At 50.5% G+C, this 19,220-nt stretch overlaps 2 protein-coding genes across 4 annotated transcripts; one reads left to right on the forward strand and one right to left on the reverse strand.

Annotated features, from left to right (window-relative positions):
* Positions 1-2,663: 2,663 nt before the first annotated feature.
* Josd1 (Josephin domain containing 1) lies at positions 2,664-15,282 on the forward strand. Of its 3 annotated transcripts, none has more exons than XM_048355397.1 (5): positions 2,664-2,724; positions 3,250-3,913; positions 11,922-12,050; positions 12,184-12,378; positions 13,366-15,282. In XM_048355397.1, exons 2-5 carry the CDS (start codon positions 3,459-3,461, stop codon positions 13,463-13,465), a joined length of 879 nt encoding a protein of 292 aa, XP_048211354.1. In that variant the 5' UTR covers positions 2,664-2,724; positions 3,250-3,458; the 3' UTR covers positions 13,466-15,282. The 3 variants fall into 3 exon arrangements, with proteins under 3 accessions (XP_048211354.1, XP_048211332.1, XP_048211342.1); XM_048355375.1 differs by having other exon boundaries at positions 2,670-2,800; XM_048355385.1 differs by having other exon boundaries at positions 2,675-2,781.
* Positions 15,283-16,960: 1,678 nt separating this feature from the next.
* On the reverse strand, positions 16,961-19,129 carry Tomm22 (translocase of outer mitochondrial membrane 22). The gene is made up of 4 exons (XM_048355408.1): positions 18,986-19,129; positions 18,638-18,756; positions 18,119-18,236; positions 16,961-17,658 (listed from the first exon to the last, which is right to left on the reverse strand). Exons 1-4 carry the CDS (start codon positions 19,097-19,099, stop codon positions 17,584-17,586), a joined length of 426 nt encoding a protein of 141 aa, XP_048211365.1. The 5' UTR covers positions 19,100-19,129; the 3' UTR covers positions 16,961-17,583.
* Between the last annotated feature and the right edge of the window lie 91 nt (positions 19,130-19,220).

Here is a 19,220-nt window from a genome sequence, read left to right on the forward strand (position 1 = left end):
AAGAGTCTCACAGGGACTTTTTTGCGTGGGCTGGCTTCAAACCACAATCCTTAGATCTCAGCCTTCTGAGTAGCTAGGGTTACAAGCATGACCTGTCAGCACCTGGTCCTTCCCATCTTTTTATTATATATATATATATTTTTTTCCTCCCTCTCTCCAGTCTCCAGGGATCTTTATGTTTGTTTGGTTTTGTTTTTGTTGCCAGCCCTGGGGCTTGAACTCAGGGCCTGAGCACTCTCCCTGGCTTCATTTTTGCTCAAGGCTAGCACTCTGCCACTTGAGCCACAGCACCACTTCCAGCTTTTTCTATATATGTGGTGCTGAGGAATCAAACCCAGGGCTTCATGTATATCAGACAAGGACTTTATCACTAGGCCATATTCCCAGCCCCCTTCCCATCTTTTTTTAAAATTTTATTTATTTTTTCTTTTGGCCAGTCCTGCGCCTTGGACTCAGGGCCTGAGCACTGTCCCTGGCTTCCTTTTGCTCAAGGCTAGCACTCTGCCACTTGAGCCACAGCGTCACTTCTGGCCGTTTTCTGTATGTGGTGCTGGGGAATCGAACCCAGGGCCTTATGTATAGGAGGCAAGCTCTCTTGCCACTAGGCCATATCCCCAGCCCCCTTCCCATCTTTTTAAAACAAACAAAAACCCAGGAGCTCACTCTGTTGCTCAGGCTGGTTTTGAACTCTGGATTGTCCTGCCTCAGGCTCCTGAGTGCTGAAATGACAACTGTGCACCACCATGCCCTGTTTCCTTCCATCTACTTTTGGAAAATAGGATAGCCTAGGTTCAAATCCTTTATCTACTATAAAGTGACCCTAAGCCACTCAGTCAACCATCTGTATGGGGGGGGTGGGGATGGGCTTGGGCTTGAATTTTTTTCCCCCTCATGGCTGGCACTCTATCTTGACTTGAGCCACATTTCCACTTCTGGCTTTTTGCTGGTTACTTGGTCAAAAGTCTCTTGGATTTCTCTTTGCAGACTGGCTTGGAACCTTGATCTCAGATCTTGACTTCCTGAGTAGCAAACGTTACAAGTGTGAATGCACGGTTTCAATCAGCTTCTTCAGGCTTCAGTTTTGTCCTCCTAAAAAGAAGTACCTAAGCAGTATACATATACACATATATATGTGGGTATATATATATGTGTGTGTGTATATATGTGTGTATACATATATATGACACTGAAGGGTATTAACTGCATGACAGCCCTCAGTAACTAATCTGTGTTACAACCCTGCAGTGACTTAAAGCTACAAAAAATTTTAAGTAAGTATGCCAGGTGCCAGTGAACCTATCTGTAACTCTAGTTACTCAGGAGGCTGAAATTTGAGGAATGAAGTTCCTGCCAGCCCGGGGAAGAAAAAATCCATGAAACTCTTGTCTCTAATTAATCACCAAAAATCCAGAAGACGTGGCTCAAGTGGTATAGAGTGTTAGCCTTGAGCAGAAAGGTCAGGCACAGCACCCAGGCCCTGAGTTCAAGCCCCCAAAAGGGCACACACACAAAAGCCAACAAGTTAGTTTGAGGAAGTCACTCAGACACGTTAAGTAACACTGCTGATTGAAATAGTTCTTAGAGTCTGTTTGGAGGTTTTGGCCCCAAGTAGATACCCTTGACCTCCGTTGAGTCCTCATTCTATCTGGGAAGGTCAAGAAGGTCGTGGGAGTGGCTTCAGAAGAGAGGCGTTTGGGGCGGTGAGAAAGAGCGGGGTCACCCCCGGGCCTGGGCAGCCAGATCAGCCTGGTCACCCTTGGCCATCAACAGGGTCACAGATGCCACGGCCAGATGGCCCTCACCTCCTAGATGGGTAGGGAGAGTTGTAGGGGAAGCCGGGTCAACGAAACGACTGGACTGCAGGTGCAAGTTTTGTTTTTTTTAATTCTTTATACCCAAAAGGAGGGCAGTGAGCCCGGACAGTGATGCCGGCCACACCACCCAACACTGAGGATCCACGCGAGGCTGCCAGTGGCGCGCCTCGGGCTCACACCGCGCGCGCGCTAGAGGAAGGCCCCGTGGCCGCCGCCCTGGCAGCGAGCGGCCTCGGGTGCAGGGAATCCGTACCTGACGCCGGGGAACCAAAGCGGGGCCTCTCCCCTGGAGACGTGATTCCCACGCGGGCCCTTACCCGCCCTCTTCCCCTCCCCCCTCCCCCCCCCCGGGCGGCCGTCCCGGGCAGAGCGACCCGCGCGGGCTCCCCGCTAACCTAGGAAGCCTGCGCCCCACCGCGTCACTACCGCGTTTTGGAAACACCCGGGGAGCCGCGCGCGACACAAACGTCACGCGTCCGGCCGGAGCCGGAGTCCGAGTTCTCGACGCCCAGGGCGGAGGTGGGGAGCGGGGGGGGGGGGGGAGTCTGGGGAGGGCGTCGCACGGCAGCCCGGGGTCCCGCGGCCTTGCGGGAGCGGCGCCGCGGTCCGGAGAGGGCGGGGCGAGGCGGGACTCCCGGCCAGGGCGGAAACAGACCCGGAGCCAGACCGCGGTCGGCCCGCTCGCCGCCGCCTCTAGCGGGCTCCGCAGCCGACCCCAGCCGCCCGGGCCCTGCTCCACGCGGCCAGCGTTGGCCTCACACACACACACACGCGTGCGCGCGCGCGCGCGCGGCGGCCGCGGCTCCGGAGCCGGCGCCGCTGACGTCACGCGTGACGCGGGAGGGCGTGGCTGTCGCGGGACGGCGGTCAGGAGCGCGCGCCGGGCCAGGACGGCCGACGTCGGGTTCAGGTGCGCGCGCGCCGCCCCGCCCGCCCGCGCGGCCCAGGTGGCGGCCCACAGCTCCAGGTGGCGGTGGCCCCCGGCGGTGAGGGGGCGGCCGGCGGCCCGCGGCGAGTCTGTCTCGGCGGGGCAGGGAGCCGGGTTTCGGGGGGGTGGGGTAGGGTGGGGGTCGGGTGGGGGGGGGGGGAAGCAGGAGGGCGCCTGGGCTCCGGCTCGTGTGACGGCGGCGGGGAGACCGGGGTGGGGGGCGGCGAGTCCGGTGGGTCCCCGCTGCCGGGGCGAACGTCCGGCCCCACCCTCGAGGGCCTCGGAGGGCGCTGGACCTTCCCGCGGGCGGGGGCCGGGCGCGATCGCGGAGCTGACCCCAGTCATCTCCTCCGCAGGGCGGCGACGAGGGGACGAATCCCAGCTTCCCGGGGAGCCCTGCCTGCCCGCCCGCCCGCCTGGCCACCGCGCCCGCCCCGGGGCATGGAGGGCTGCGCCCGGGGCCCCGGCCATCCCGCGAATTGAACCGTGCATTTATCCACACCCTAGGCTCTGCTCTCTGAGTCGGTGGCGGCCTCGTGATCGGAACGAAATGGAAGAAAAAGAGCGATGTGACCAAATCCTTTCACTCCTCCCGCATTGAGGCCTAGTTGGCATTTGCAGAGAGGAAAAAAAGACATCAAGAAAATCGGGGGTTCTTTTGAAAGGGGGGCGGGAGGGGGGCTGTGCAAAAGGGCAAACAACATCGCACATTTTATATGGTTTTTCTTTTTAAAAAATTCTGCACTTTGACAGGGCTAGCAATATCAACTAAAGTTATTTTTCTATTGAGAAGAGGTGGATTTTTTTTCCCTCCCCCTTTTGATTGCAAGCAACCGTTTCTCCCAGTGACAAAGCATAAATTATGGACACCAGAAAATAAGGTGGACCTCAGGAATCCTGAAAAGACAGCAGTGTACATCTTCCTCTGGAGGAAGAGTGGGGTGTTTTCAGCCCTCTCTTGGACCCCAACACGAAAAACAAAAAACATGAGCTGCATGCCATGGAAAGGAGACAAGGCCAAATCTGAATCCTCAGAGCTGCCCCAGGCGACACCTCCCCAAATCTACCATGAGAAACAGCGCCGGGAGCTCTGTGCCCTCCACGCCCTCAACAACGTCTTCCAGGACAGCACCGCCTTCACGCGGGAAACACTGCAGGAGATTTTCCAGAGGTAGGATGCCCCTTCTTGGCAGTTGGATGTCAGCTTCTCTTTTGAATTTGGGTGGGTGGGGCAATGGCTCCAGGACATAAACTTTCATCCCTACAGATTTTAGCTAGATGCCATCAGCAGGTAGAAGGGGCACAGGAATAAGAGAGTTGCTACCTGATTTGGACCACTTGCTAGAGAATACTAGCCTGCCATCCAGCCTGTGATTACTGCTATCTCTAGTAAGCAGCCCCGTGGAATCCCTGTTATGGGAATTCTTTCTTTTTTGTGTGTGCTGGCACTGGGGCTTCAACTCCAGGTCTAGGTGCTCCTCCCTTAGCTTTTTTGCTTAAGGTTGTTGCTCCACCACTTTAGCCATACTCCCCCTTCCAGCTTTTTGCTTGAAAGTAAGAGTCTTGTAGACTTTACTTCCCCAGGCAGACTCCAAACCTGAATTGTCAGATCTCAGCCTCCTGAGAAGCTAAAGTTGCATGTGTACCACCAGCACCTGGCTTATCTGTATTATTTGTAATTTGTGATGAAGACAGGGATCAGTGAAGTGCAGGAATTTGCCCAGGGTAACATAACAAGTGTTGGAGCCAGGGTTGAATTCAGATTTGTATCTCTGCTGTTGGCAACTGAGCTTGAATAATGCTTCCTCTCTCAGTCTGCCACAAAGAAGTTTATAGTCTGGAAGCAGATAAGAAATGTCACTTGTCACTGAAGGTGTAATGTGATGGGTAGCACAAGAAAGATGTACCCAAGGTGTTTAGCTTTTTGTTGACAATGTGTCCTGGCCTTAGTTTTTGTGTGTGTTTTTTTCATACACTGTTTGGCCTTCTGTTGTTTTACTGATAGAGAAATGGGTTGAAAGGTCAGGTCATTTGTCCAAGTAGCTTCTAACTAGCATAGTTGTGATTTGGAGCTGACTCTAGATCTCTCTTTTTTGCTTTCATTATGTTATTTATTTTTGGTGCCAGTCCTATGGCTTGAACTCAGGACCTGGGTGCTGTCCCTGAGTGTGTTTTGTTTAAGTGTAAGGCTCAGCCACTTGAGCCATAGTTCCACTTCTGACTTTTTGCTGGTTAATTGGAAATAAGAATCTCTGAACTTTCTTGCCTGGGCTGGCATTGAACTATAACCCTCAGATCTCAGCCTTCTGAGTAGTTAGGATTACAGGCATGAGCCACTGTGGGTGCCTGGCTTTCCTTTTCTACTTTTATTCTAAATATCCTTTCTGTCTGATCTGCTTAGAATGTCAGCCTACAGAGGAAAGAAGTTTAGCATTTGTCTTTTCTTCCTTTTTTTTTTTTGTTAATGGTATTGAGGTTTAAACGCAGGGTCTCACACTTCCTAAGCAGGTACTCTTTCTTCTTCTTCTTTTTTTTTTTTTTTTTTGCCAGTCCTGGGGCTTGGACTCAGGGCCTGAGCACTGTCCCTGGCTTCTTTTTGCTCAAGGCTAGCACTCTACCACTTGAGCCACAGCGCCACTTCTGGCCATTTTCTGTATATGTGGTGCTGAGGAATCGAACCGAGGGCTTCATGTATACAAGGCAAGCGCTCTTGCCACTAGGCCATATCCCCAGCCCCTGAGATGTTTTTTAGAGCCCTCTTCCCACTGGTCTGGAATCAATATTCTCCTGATTTCAGCCTCCTGAGTAGCTGGGATTATAGACTGGAGCCACTGACACCCAATAGTTCTGTTCTTTGCTCTGATTTTCTAAAATTCTTTCACCAGCTGGGAGTGGTGGTGATGGTGGTATACACTTGTAATTCCAGAAATTGGGAGGAAGGAAGATCATCTGTGCTACATAGAAAGACCCTGTCTCAATAAAAACCTCAGAAATATAAAAACATTAAAATTATCTTACCAAAGCCCTTGAGACCTAGCTTTGCATTGTCTGGATGGACACTACAGCATGTCTGCAGTCTGTAAGAACTTCAGCAGTGAGCCTGATTATTCCAGTTAGAAAGAAGCTCAGTCTTCAGGATAGAGAACTCAGGAATTCTTGAAGCAGTGCATATTGACAGCTCCAGATGACCTTCGCTTAGAGATGATATTTCTGCATACAGCAATGTCAATTATAGCTAGAAAGAGCTGTTAGGGAAACACAGGTGTGGACCATTTAACCTGAAAGAACCCTAGCCCTTCAGAGAATGATAATCTGAATGTGTGCACAGAACTATAGTGAGAGCACTTGTTCTCCAGTGCCCCTAATAACCAGAGTAATACCTTCGCTGCATCAGGGCAAATGTGTCCTTTGCATCAGGGTCATTATCTGGCAGCAAGTTGAGTTCATGCTTCAGGAAATGGAGCAGAGGAGGTAAGATATTATGTTTCAGATCACCCAAGTCATGTGACAAAAAGGAGGAGAAAGGACAAACTCTTTCCTCTTGTATTCCTACATGTAAGACATCTTCCCAGTCTAAAACTTGGAGGATTCACAACGAGCAGCTGAGTGTGCTTGGTACTTTGCAAGAGGTCTTACACGGAAGAGATCACTACTAACACATGACCACTTAGTGCAAAGCACCGTTTTGAGTGCCTGCCTTGTGCTAATTCAGTTGTGTGTGTGTTGGTCCTGGGGCTTGAACTCAGGGCCTGAGTACTGTCCCTGAGTTTTTACCACTTGAGTCATGGCTCCACTTTTTGATGGTTAATTGGAGATTAGAGTCTCCTGGACTTTCCTGCTGGGCTGGCTTTCAACTGTGATCCTCAGAGCTCAGCCTTTTGGGTAGCTAGGATTACAGACAAATAAGCCACAAGCACCCAGCTGTTTTCCATTTTTCCAGATGAGGAAATCATGCCACGCAGAGTTAGTTCACATGTGGGTTTTTTGCCAGTCGTGGAGCTTGAACTTAGCACCTGGGCACTGTCCCTGAGCTTTTCCTCAAGTCTAGCGCTATACCACTCGAGGCACAGCGCCACTTCTGGCTTTTTCTGTTTATGTGATACTGAGGAATGGAACCCAGGGCTTCATGCATGCTAGGCAAGCACTCTACCACTGAGCCACATTCCCAGCCCAAGTTTGTTTGTTTGTTGTGCCGGTCCTGGGGCTTGATCTGAGGGTATGGGTGCTGTCCCTGAGATTTTTTTTTCTCAAGGCTAGCTCTGCCATTTCAACCATAGCTCCACTTCAGGCTTTTTGGTGGTTAATTGGAGATGAGTCTCACAAACTTTCCTGCTTGGGCTGGCTTCAAACCATGATCCTTAGATCTCAGCCTCCTGAGTAGCTAGGATTATAGGCATAAGGTAAGTTTGCAGTTACTAGTTACTAATGGCAGGATTTGGTTCCATGCTTTGTAGTTAGAGGGCTGCTTGCTTGCTACTGATACGAAAGGCTTGTTGGAGTTGTGGATTAGTAGCTGTTTTCTCTGTTAGCTAATAAGTGGGGTCAGTCCGGGACTGGAGGTCTGGACTATGGTCATCCAGTTAGTGGAGAATAACAGGGGTGTTACATAGTAGTGTTTCCCTGAATGAAAGATGGGAACTATCTGCTAACCACTTGCATGGAAGCAGAGTCCTCTTCCTTTCAAAGCTTCACATGTTCCACTGCACTGCTTTGCTTCCTGTCAACACAGTATAAAGAGCTGTCTACAAGCCAACCAGCATATAAGAGAATCCCAGAAGTGGGACTCTATAAAGAGCATTTTTATTTGGACAAATTCTCTGTGGATAGGTAGGAACAACACCACCCAAGTGTGGAAGGAATCTTGAGGAAAAGCAAAGGGGGAAGAGGTGAAGGAGAGAGGAAGGAATGTTTTAGACAAACATGGAGAGCTGCCTACAGTGTGCCAGGCACTGGGAGGCACTGGAACAGAAACACACCAGCCACTGAGCAGGCCCCGAAGCTCAGAGCCAGCCAGGAATGGAGAGCAGTTTTCACAATGGGCACGTGGTTTCTTTCCATTTCAATGGAAGGAGAGGTAAAGCTGGTAAGGTTAAATAGCTTTACTTTGTTTATAGACCTAAAGTCCTGTGGTGCTTTGAAGAGGGAGTTAGAAAGGGGAAAAAGGTGTTGATAAGTGCTATTTTACTGAGAGGAAATTCATTCTAGCAGTTGAATCAAAGCCAGATAAAGAGAGAAATAGGAAAGAAGGGTGGAGTGCCATGAGTCCTGATGGGCGATGACTCACACTTGGAGTAGAAATAAGTAGACACTTAGAAAGAACTGAACTGGTCAGCAGCCAGGGGCCCCCCAGGATGGAAGAGTCAGGAGTGATGAAGCTTGATCCCAGAGGGAAAAAATCAGATACTGCCCAAGGGTCACTGTGTGCCTAGGCGTGCAAGGACACGTGCCTGAAGATGTTGCTAGAGACCTGGACTCCAGACCACCTTAGAGCTTGACTGTGCCAAGCGTGAGACAAACACGGGCTTGCTGGAAAGCCCAGAATTCCTGTGCAAATCAGTAAAACACTCTGGAACTGGAGTTTGCCAGGGAGGCTCTAGGAAACTTTCCCTCAGGAAAGTCGCAGAGTGGGTCCCGCGGGGTTCAATATCGTCTCAGATGTAGAGATTGAATCTGACTGTGCCAGTCACTGTAACCTTTGCACCTCTGCTTTCTTATTTACAGTATCTCAGAAAATTGCTGGATTAAGTTGTCAGCCCATGGAAACAGCAAGCCAGTAGGCATTTGATTCCTGTTAAAGTAAAAGCAAAAAGGGGACATGACGGATGCGCTGGGAGCTTCCCACTTCAGAGTAGAATAGGATGGGAACTGCTCAGCACTTCCTGTATTGCTCAGTTTGGGCAATAGGTTTATTCACTTGTGAATGGCTCTCTGAGGCATAAAAGAGTCAAAAGTAAAAAGAGTTCCAGGGATTTATTACCTGGCTGGACACATAGGAAGTGTGCATTCTTCAGCATCCCTGTGAAGTAGGAAACATTTCTATTTTCTAGGTGAGGTGGCAGTCTTGGAGACGCAGTCTCACAGTTAACATGGATGGTGCTAGATGTGAATCCACATGAGTGCGTCCTTTTCCAGAGAGGAGTCAGAACAGCTTCCACGGGGTGGAATGTGGCTCGGGGGTACCCCTAGATGGGAGGAGGGCCACGCCTGTGACTCCTGCGGTGCACTGCACCCCAGGAGGAGGCCGAGGCCCGGCTGGGGGGTGGGAGGCTGGGAGGTGGCCGGGAAAGGTAAGAACGACAGTTAGTCCCACCCTCATTCCATACAGGAGAGTGAAATGACGCCTGGGCCAGCAGGCCAGGGGGTGCACAGGTGAACTGGTGGAAGGAAGTTTGCAAGCAAGATCAATTTAGAAAGCTCTTTCGGAAGCCTGGCTGTAAGGCCCCATTGAGGGGAGAGGTAGCAGAAGTGGATAAGAAAGGATTTGAATCTGAGATAGGAAGTGAAGGCCATGAGTTGCCACCGTGGGACAAATGTTTATGTAGTCACTTTGTCTTTGGGAACAAAATGTGGGGGGTGGCGATGAAACTCAGAGCCTTATGCTCTTGCTTTGCTTTTTCTCTCATGGCTGGTGCACTGCCACTTGAGCCACTTCGGGCTTTTTGCTAGTTAAGTGGAGATGCGATTCTTGAATTTGTTTGTCCTTTGAATCTCAATCTGAGTTCTCAGACTCAGCCTTCTGAGTAGCTAGGATTACCGGCATGAACCACTGGTGCCTGGCTCTGAAACATCGTATATAAATAACCCTTTTTTCTGGAGTTTCAAGGTGAAGAATAACATATTGTGCACTCCTGGAATTCCTGTAAGAGACTGGTTTCCTCTCTGCTCCAGGAGCTTGCCCTAAGTAGCCGGGAGTCTGGAGAGTGTTACTTTAACCTTCTCAGTGTGGTGGGAGGGAGGTAGATGGTGGGAAGTTGCCGACAGCCATTTCTCTGGGGGTGTGGGGGTGGGGTCTCCTTCCTTGTAGTGGTCAGAGACTTCAATGCCAGGAATGAGAGGCTACTCAAGAGTGGGTGGAGCAAAAGGACCTGGTAGAGCTTCAGCTCAGCCCTCTTTCCTATGCTTTCTCACGGAGGCCTGAGGGGTGGAGGTGGTGGAGGGCTTTGTCCCGTTATGCTGTGTTTTAGCCCCAGGTCTCAGGGACTCAGCTGGCTTTTTCCTCTTAGCAGCCTGCCACCACTGTCGGCTTCTGTTTCTGGAGTCCTGGCTGTACAGTCTCAGGACTTCAGATTCTCTTAAACTCAAGATTGAATTCTAAATCGGATAACTTGTTGATTGCAAATGGATAAGTTCAGTAGAACCACCAAACCTCAGGGTTACAAAGTAGAAATAATTTACAGGCCAGTGGCGCAATGGATAACGCGTCTGATTACGGATCAGAAGATGCAAAGTAGAAATAATTTATATCCACATAGGGTGATCGTGGGGATTAAATGAGACACATAAAAGCATAGTGCTCGGCCCAGGTTTTCATCATGTGGCATTTACTGTAGGTAACATTTGGTTGCAGAGTATAGAATCAGAATGTCCTTGTCCCATTCTTCCATCTTTGTTCTGGAGACAAGCAGGTAGCTGTTTTACTTTTAAGAGAACTGATAATTCTAGAGGAAGATGTGAAATAACAAAATTAAAACCAAGAGCATCTGTCATGTGCCAGGTGGGCTCCTTTCCGACCCCAGCAATACAGTGAGAAGTAGACAGGCCTCTGCTGTCCTGGAAAAAGACATGAGAAAATGTATCCATATTAACAAATGGCTGCAATTAAACCAAAGATGAGCAGACAGGCAACGGCTGGGACAAACGGGTATGTGGTCAGAAAAGGCCTCTCTATGGTAGGATCAGTTGAGATCCAAATGAGGAGCAAAAGCAAGTGATGGTCTGAGGGAAGAATATTCCAAATGACAGGGACGTGAATGAGAGAGCAAAGTGAGAAAGCGCGTTGAATAAAGGACAGAATGGAGGTGGGCAGGATCCCGGGGAGTGGTGTTTATGTTGCATTTAAGTGCTGTGGGGACTGGGTGGTTTGAAGCAGTGGTGGGAGTATGTTTGAAAACTACCAGCATGGCTAAAGCTCAGTGGTAGAGCACTTGTCTGTGGCTTGGCAGTTGTGAAACCCTGGGTTCCACTCTTAACACTTCCATTAAGAAATAAACAGGGCTGGGAATATGGCCTAGTGGCAAGAGAGCTCACCTCGTATACATGAAGCCCTGGGTTCGATTCTCCAGCACCACATATCTAGAAAACGGCCAGAAGTGGCACTGTGGCTCAAGTGGCAGAGTGCTAGCCTTGAGCAAAAAGAAGCCAGGGACAGTGCTTAGGCCCTGAGTCCAAGGCCCAGGACTGGCCAAAAAAGAAAAAAAAACAGTGTTATGTATGGAGAAAGTTTTTTATTTGTTTGAATTCAGGGCCTGGGCACTGTCCCTGAACATTGTGTTTTTTTTTTTTTCCCCAGTCTTGGGGCTTGAACTCAGGGCCTGAGCACTGTCCCTGGCTTCTTTTTGCTCAAGGCCAGCACTCACCCCTTGAGCCACAGTGCCACTTCTGGCTTTTTCTATATATATGGTGCTGAGGAATCAAACCCTGTGCTTCAGGTATATGAGGCAAGCACTCTACCACTAGGCCATATTCCCAGCCTCCCTGAGCTTTTTGCTCAAGGCTAGTTGTCTACCCCTTGAGCCATTGCTCCCAATCTGGCTTTGTGTGTGTGTGTGTGTGTGTGTTTAATTAGAAGTAAGTCTCATGGACTTTGCTACCCAGGCTGGTCATTTTTTTGAGACTGGGTTTCACTAGGTTGCCTGGGCTGGTCTGTAACTTGGACTCCTAAGTGCTAGGATTACAGGCATACATCAAAGGCAGGAAGGCTGCAGTAGGCTAGGGATTTCACAAATGGGACACTTCCACAGAACAATGTTTGTATCCACTGACCTCACTTCCTGAGAGGAGGCAGGTAGGTCCACCCTCTCTGGAATTGTTTTCTATAGAAAGAGGAGTAATTCCTAGGGTAGGAGAAATACTTAGGAAGGAACCATAGGGGCAGTGATGTGCAGTGCCCTTCCAATAGTGCCACCCTGGGGAGCTCAGGCTGACCTGCAAGTCTTAGCCCTGTTCTCGCCACGTTTTAGATTGTCTCCAAACACCATGGTGACACCCCACAAGAAGAGCATGCTGGGAAATGGAAACTACGATGTGAATGTCATTATGGCAGCACTTCAAACCAAAGGCTATGAAGCTGTTTGGTGGGACAAGCGCAGGTAATGAGAACTGGCTTGACCTGATGGAGTCCAGCAGGGTGTGGCGCAAGCCCCCAGTGCTGGTACCTCAGGCCTGACTCTGGGGGGACCTCGGAGGTTGGCGGCCTCAGCCTGACACCATTTCCTTCTGCAGGGACGTTGGTGTCATCGCCCTCACTAATGTCATGGGCTTCATCATGAACCTGCCCTCCAGCCTGTGCTGGGGTCCACTCAAGTTGCCTCTCAAAAGGCAGCACTGGATCTGTGTTCGAGAGGTGGGAGGTGCATACTACAACCTCGACTCCAAACTCAAGATGCCAGAGTGGATTGGGGGCGAGAGCGAGCTCAGGTAATCCCCCTTGGGTGGCTGAGCTGCCAGCTCCTTTGTTTGCTGTGTTGGATAAGTTGAGTTCATCTTTGGTTATTTGACAAAGAAAATGAAGTTCCTTCATCCTTGGAGGAGCCGTTCCCCGCCTAGGATCTCAGACTTGAAAGACCTTTAGGACCTCCATCCCTTTGGTAGGCAGGTTCCACAGCCTGAGCGACTGGCCCCTACTCTAGTGGGGCCACCATCATGTTCCTTTTACTTGGTTCAGAGAAAAGCCAGAGAGAGTTAAATTTCTCTTGGACTAAAGTCTTGTTTTTGGTTTTGTTTTTTTGTTGCCAGTCCTGGGGCTTGGACTCAGGGCCTGAGCACTGTCTCTGGCTTCTTTTTGCTCAAGGCTAGCACTCTGCCACTTGAGCTACAGTGCCACTTCTGGCCATTTTTTCTATATATGTGGTGCTGGGGAATTGAACCCGGGGCTTCATGTATACGAGGCAAGCACTCTTGCCACTAGGCCATATTCCCAGCCCTTGGTTTTTTGTTTTTTGTTTTTTGTTTTTGGCCAGTCCTGGGCCTTGGACTCAGGGCCTGAGCACTGTCCCTGGCTTCTTCCCGCTCAAGGCTAGCACTCTGCCACTTGAGCCACAGCGCCACTTCTGGCCGTTTTCTGTATATGTGGTGCTGGGGAATCGAACCTAGGGCCTCGTGTATCCGAGGCAGGCACTCTTGCCACTAGGCTATATCCCCAGCCCTTGTTTTTGTTTTTAAGCAATCCATTTTGTCTGTTTCTCACAGAAGTGGATACTTTGGACAGTAATATGTGGTAATGAGCAGAAATACAGGTTAGCTGGATGTTTGGAAACCAAACATGTAACCTTCCAAGAATCAGTCCCCACTAGCATGCTTTAGGGTGGCCATGGACATCAGTGGTGAGCGTTCTGGGAAGGTGTGGCCCCTGGACCACAATTTACCAGCAGTTGACTTTCTCTCTTGCTATTCCTTCTTCCATAGGAAATTTCTAAAATACCATTTGCGAGGGAAGAACTGTGAACTCCTGCTGGTGGTACCAGAAGAGGTAGAAGCCCATCAGAGTTGGAGGGCTGATGTGTAGTCCAGTTCTACCCAGCCTGCCTCTTGTCTCAACCCTCAGCCCTCTGTGACGTGGGGTAGCCCGTAAGTGGGTCTGCCCTGACCAGTTGCCCAAACATCTCATTGAGTTTCCCCTTCAGATATGCCAGTGCAGTAGGACAGATGTGTGGACTGTTCTAAGAACCACCCAGTTTTGTCTGTGCCTGGGAAGGAAGGTAGGAGCTCGGAGCACTTGGGGAAAGCCATTGAAAGAGAGCCTTTGTTGTTTCAGAGAGGCAAGGTGAGCCTTGCTGATTTTTCCTTTTGTGAGCGCTTAATCGAGGTTCTGCTCCAGTTGTCATTGCTGCTTCAGGCTCACAGAGAGGCCTCTTGCCTCCCCGGTGGCACGTGGGTCTGAAGACACTGAGAACCCAGTGGCTGACTCAAAGGACCCAGAGCATAATAAGTGTCTCAGGAAACCGTCTCCAAAACCCAGCAGGGGTACTGCATGCCACCTGCGGCCTGTACCACCCCTTATCCCATTTTCTCTCTCCCAGCTGGCGCTCTACACTTGAGCCATGCCTCCAGCCCATCCCCTCACCCCATTTTAGAGAGTGGTTTATGGTCATTACGAGAAGCCAGCATTCTGGCAAGGCAAAGGTGGGAGATTCCCCAAGGGAATGTGGCCAAAGCCACACAGGATGTCATGGGTGGTTTAATTCACTCCAGTTTTGTCCCTACTATTTCACATTAGATAGGACGCTCTGGGCCGAAAGATGAGACAACTTTTCCAGTTGGCCCATTCTGGCAAAATTCAAAGAAATTCCACTAATTGGGCCAGAGTTGGGTGAGGAAAGTGGTGTTAAGTTCTATGTTTAAGAGCAGTCCTGGGCTCAGAGGCTGTGACTGACAGTCACAGAGGTGAGGTACATCAGGTAGTGTCCTTTTTGGTCAACCGAGGACCAGCCCGCCCCTACCTCTTGAGATAGTTGTACACACTCTTCTCCTGTCACTTTGGAAAACATGGCAGCAGAAATATGCATCTGGCCATCATGACAGTGGCTGTGGGTGCAAGGCAGGTGGGCATGCAGGGGTGGGCAGGCCAGCCCTTAACAGATGTGTAGTCTTGGGCCTGCATGTTGGTCCTGAGCAAGCTTAGTGGGGGGAAGCTGGGGCTCCCTGCCCCCGTGACTGGAGTGCATGTTTACACCAGCACTTTTTCTGCACATGTATCTTCAATCCGAGGCTGTTTTTTATGCCGAATCGTTTAACAAGAGGCCCAAGAGGCTACTCATTATGCTCTCCCAGCAGCTGGCCGCAGTCTCTTCTGCTCCCTTTTCTTACCCCAGACCTGCTTGGCACCACAGGGAGCTCTCTACCCCTGCACAATGACATTCCAATACCACCAGCCACAAGTTACAGCCAACACTGCTGATTGTCACAAGCAGGACCTTGGGTCCACTGGCACTGTCAGTGATAGTAAGCCATTTCTTGGGAAGAGGAAGCTCCTCTCCACAAACTGCTTGGGCCCGTGCAAACAGCACTTCAGAGGACTCCCGTGCACGAGAAGTCCAGGAGCCAGTGGGATATGCAAAGACGCTTCAACATTTCAGGGCTGGTTTCTCTGTTCATATCCAATTCTGGTGCTTAGGAACAGGGACCCATGCTGATGCCCAAGGGCAAAAAGCCCCACCTCCTTTAAAGAAGTGGGCAGGTCTGACCCTGATGCCCAGTAAGGGCAACCCTAGGCTTTGTTTTTCTTGCTTTTATTCCCTGTTTTTTGTTGGCCTTGTGCTGGGTTTGTTTACAAAGATGTATTTTGTTTAACCAAATATTAAAAATGGAAAACTCTGTAACTCTATCTCCTCGTCTGGGTTCTATAATTATGTAAAGACAGAAACTTTTTATACTACTTTAAAACTAGAAGTACTTTTACAGCCTCATGCCTGTAATCCTAGCTACTCAGGAGGCTAAGAACTGAGGATCACACGGTTCAAAACCAGCTCTGGGAGGCGTCTTGAGACCCTTATCTTCAGTTAACCACCAAAATGTTGGAAGTGGAACTGTGGCTCAAGCAGTACAGCACCTACCTTGAGCAAAAAGTTAAGGGACAGCAGTTAGTCCCTGAGTACAAGCCCCTGTACCTACACACACACAAGATTAGTGGCTCATGTCTGTAATCCTAACTACTCAGGAAAACCAGAGATCTGAAGATGGTAATTTGAAGGCAGACTAGCCAGACAAATCAGATTCTTATCTCCAGTTAACAACAAACCAAAACCCCAACCATAGAGTAAAAGCTGAACGGGAGCTAAACCTAAGTTCAAGCTCAGTACTAACATATACACACACAAAAAACTGATGTTACCATCCTATCATATTTACCTTTTAAAGATTTATTTTCATAAAGACCTCCCACCTGAAAAAAAACCCAGAGAAAATTGCTTAAGTAGTAAATGGTTCAAAAGATGCCCCTGAGCTGAGCTTGGGGGCCCATGTCTGTTAATTCCCGGCACTGTTAGAGACCAGAAGGTAACAAACTCAGCCTGGGCTACATCGACTTTCCTCAAAAACAAGGAGCCAGGCCCTGGTGGCCCACACCTGGAATCCTAGCTACTCAGGAGGCTGAGACCTGAGCATGGAGGTTCAAAGACAGCCTAGGCAGCAAAGTCCTTGTGAGACGCTCACCTCCAATTAGCCACTCAAAAACCAGAAGTGGCTCAAGTGACAGAACATTAGCCTTGAGCACAGAGGCCTAGAGATAGCACCCAGGCCCTAAGTTCAAGCCCCACAACTGACCAAAACAAGGAACTGAAGCTTTTTTTGTGTGGTGGTCCTGGGGCTTGAATTTGGGGCCTGGATGCTGACACTGGGCATCTACATCAGGGCTCTACCACTTGAACACCTCACTTCTGATTCTTTTGGTGGTTGATTGTCTTATTTCCTGCCTGGGCTGGCTTTTGAACCTTGTTCTTCAGATTAGTCTCCTGAGTAGCTAGGATTACAGGCATGAGCCTTTAGCACCCAGCAGCACTGTATCAGTGTTGTATGCTTCACTGGTTTGCTTATATTTGTTTTCCCCACACCTCAACCCAGGGCCTTGGCTCACTGCAGAGTGCCTCGCAGGGAGTCTAGTTGGGAGGCTGCACTGGAATTCAGCTTCAGTGCTCACTTTGACACCTTGTGCAAATCACTTAACCTTGTTGCTGTGTAAAGCCTAGGTCACAAAAATCCTATCTGCAGACTTACCCCTTGTCCCAGAAAGCAGAAACTAGTACTTTCTGTAAATAGTTTATATAAACTGTACAAATTACACATATCAGCCCTTCGCTGTTGAGACTCAAAGTGATTGATCTCTTAAATTTGAGGCAAGGATGGCTACTAGGAGGTTGTTGGCCAAACATAAGTTTTTATCATCAGGTGCTAGCTTAGGCAAGAGGAAATGCAACAGGCAGTACATGTCTTTGGTCTTCTAAAGTGGTCTCAGTAATTTTGGAGTGCTTATCACAAACACATAGGTGACACTTTAAGGTGGAATCATTTTTTTTTAATATTTAAATACAAAAAGTGAGCACTGACTTTTTTTTTTAAACATACAGACACCACACACACACACACATATAGGTCTAATAGCCAAAATGTATGGAGGAAATGAGCTCCTACTCTGTCCTCCACAGTCCCCACCATCCCCATCTATGGCTAAGGCTTCAGCAAGCCTTGCGCCTCTCCAGCAGATCCCTGGTGGCTGCTGTGTACTACTGCTTCAATGCATTTCGTCAGTTTTGTATGGTGTGCATGTTCATCCCCGACATCTCCATCTTAAAAAAAAAAAAAAGCCAGGGGTGGGGCTCTCCCACTGGCCTTAGTTTCTACCCCACAGTGGGAATAAGGAGAGCAATTTACTGAAGGGATGAGAGCCAGTGCTGGAGTAACCATCCACATGGCTGCACTGTGGTATCAGAATGAGGACAGCGTGGAGGGTATAGTTGCAGGTTGGGAGTCTTTTCTTGAGACAAGGAGATCTGGAGAATTTTCCCCATCAGGTTTGGATAGATCATCGTGCCAAAATTTAAAAGAAGGAAAAAGAAATCCAAATAATCAGCAGTTCAAACACAACTGAATCTCAAAGTTCTCCCACCTAGACTTCTCAAATATAACAATCTAGATTTTTCCAGGAAGTGAAGGTAGGGCTCCTGGCATTCCTCCTGACAGCCCTGTGTTAGGCCCTAGAAGTATCTGGAAAACAAAAAGGAGGAGTTAAAAAAGACACTGTACCAGCCCACAGGTTTCATTTTCTATTTTCTCCCCCATCTCCCCCTCACCTGGGGCTTGAACTCAGGGCCTGGGCTCTGTCCCTGAGCCTCTCTATGCTCAAGACTAGAGCTCTACCACATGAGCCAAGCACCACACTTCCGGCCTTTTCTGTTTCTGTGGTACTGAGCAATCCAACTCTGGGCTTCAAGCATGCCAAGGCAAGCAATACCACTAAGCCACATTCCCAGCCCCGGATTTCATTTTCATACCTGATGGGGCAAAGTTTACAACAAGGCAGAGCAGCTGGCATCTAAGAGCATGGGCCTCATTTCACTCCCCACCCACATGTGAACTGGCTCACCTATGTCCCACCAATGCAGGCACTGGAGAAGTTAACTTTTATCTCCACTGCTGGGAAAAGCCCCGCGGAGCCTGGGCTCACCTGCCGCTGCTGGAGCTGCTGCTGTTGCTCCATTTGCAATTTTTCTGTCTCAAAGACAACAGGAAGAACCAGGATCATAAAGGAGGTGGTCCCAATCCACAAGGCTGCCCTGGAAAACCTGCGAGGGGAGGGGGAGGGTAGGGGGAACAGGGAGCGATGGAAACGAAATCAGACCAAAAAAAGACAGCCTCGCCAAGAGGGAACCAGTAAGCGAAATCTCCCCAGTGTACACACGCCAATATTCTCTGCACTCCTTGGGCCACTCTTAACCAGAAACGGCGAGGACAGTTCTGGGAGCAGAGAACCTGAGTCTTATAAAGAGGCTCAGGCAGCAGTCACCTCGGATACCCTAAAATGACCTCGAATCTGCACTTTCGGAAGAGGAACTGGAAAGGTTACTACAATCAGCCCAAGGTCACTCAAGCCCGGGCTGCAGGGCTGCAGCTCCCGGAGCCCGTTGTCTTTCGGGAACACGGTGCACACGGTGCACATGGCGGCGACCTCGCCCTCGTCCCTTACCTGTACATTTTCTGAGCCACGAAGAGGGAGAGATCAAAGGTGGCTCCGGCCGCGGACCGGATCCTCTCCGGGAACATCTCCGTCAGACCCCAGAGTCTCTCCGACAGGGTCTCGTCTAGCTGCGGTAGACGGAGGCACGAGTCGAGGGCAAGGCGGCGGGATCCTCCCCGGGCTCCCCGCCTCCCTCCCCCGCCCCAGGAGCCGCAGCGCCCCGGCCCCCCGCCACCCCCCCCCCCCGCCCCGCGCGGCCCCGACCCCGCCACCTTCGCCCGGGGACGGACCGCGACACGCGGAGCCCACCCTTCCGGCGGCCCGCCGCCAGCCCCGCTCCTCGCAGGGCGCCCGTACCTCGTCGTCGTCGTCCTCCTCCAGCTCCTCCTCGGTCTTCTCCGCGTCGCCTTTCGGGAGCAGCTCGTCGGCGGACACGGGCTCCCCAGCGCCGGCGGCGGCGGCGGCGGCCATGGCTGTAAGGGACACCGGAAGCGGAAGGGAGCAGGTGAGCGCGGCCTGGCGGCGGGCAGAGCGTCTTTCCGGGAAGGAGCCGGGGCCGGGGCCGGAGCGCGCCCCCTGTCGCGGGTCCTCC

Source organism: Perognathus longimembris, chromosome 1, assembly GCF_023159225.1.
Source record: "Perognathus longimembris pacificus isolate PPM17 chromosome 1, ASM2315922v1, whole genome shotgun sequence".
In the NCBI taxonomy this organism is placed as follows: Eukaryota; Metazoa; Chordata; class Mammalia; order Rodentia; family Heteromyidae; genus Perognathus; species Perognathus longimembris.

Excerpts from the sequence above, each read along its gene's own strand:
- Josd1 (XM_048355397.1), top strand. The coding sequence starts at position 3,459 with ATGGTTTTTCTTTTTAAAAAATTCTGCACTTTGACAGGGCTAGCAATA. Across the intron at positions 3,914-11,921 it reads CTGCAGGAGATTTTCCAGAG|ATTGTCTCCAAACACCATGG; the intron begins GTAGGATGCCCC and ends GCCACGTTTTAG. Across the intron at positions 12,379-13,365 it reads GGGGGCGAGAGCGAGCTCAG|GAAATTTCTAAAATACCATT; the intron begins GTAATCCCCCTT and ends CTTCTTCCATAG.
- Tomm22 (XM_048355408.1), bottom strand. The coding sequence starts at position 19,099 with ATGGCCGCCGCCGCCGCCGCCGGCGCTGGGGAGCCCGTGTCCGCCGAC. Across the intron at positions 18,237-18,637 it reads GTGGCTCAGAAAATGTACAG|GTTTTCCAGGGCAGCCTTGT; the intron begins GTAAGGGACGAG and ends CTCCCCTCGCAG. Across the intron at positions 17,659-18,118 it reads AGCAGCTCCAGCAGCGGCAG|ATACTTCTAGGGCCTAACAC; the intron begins GTGAGCCCAGGC and ends TTTGTTTTCCAG.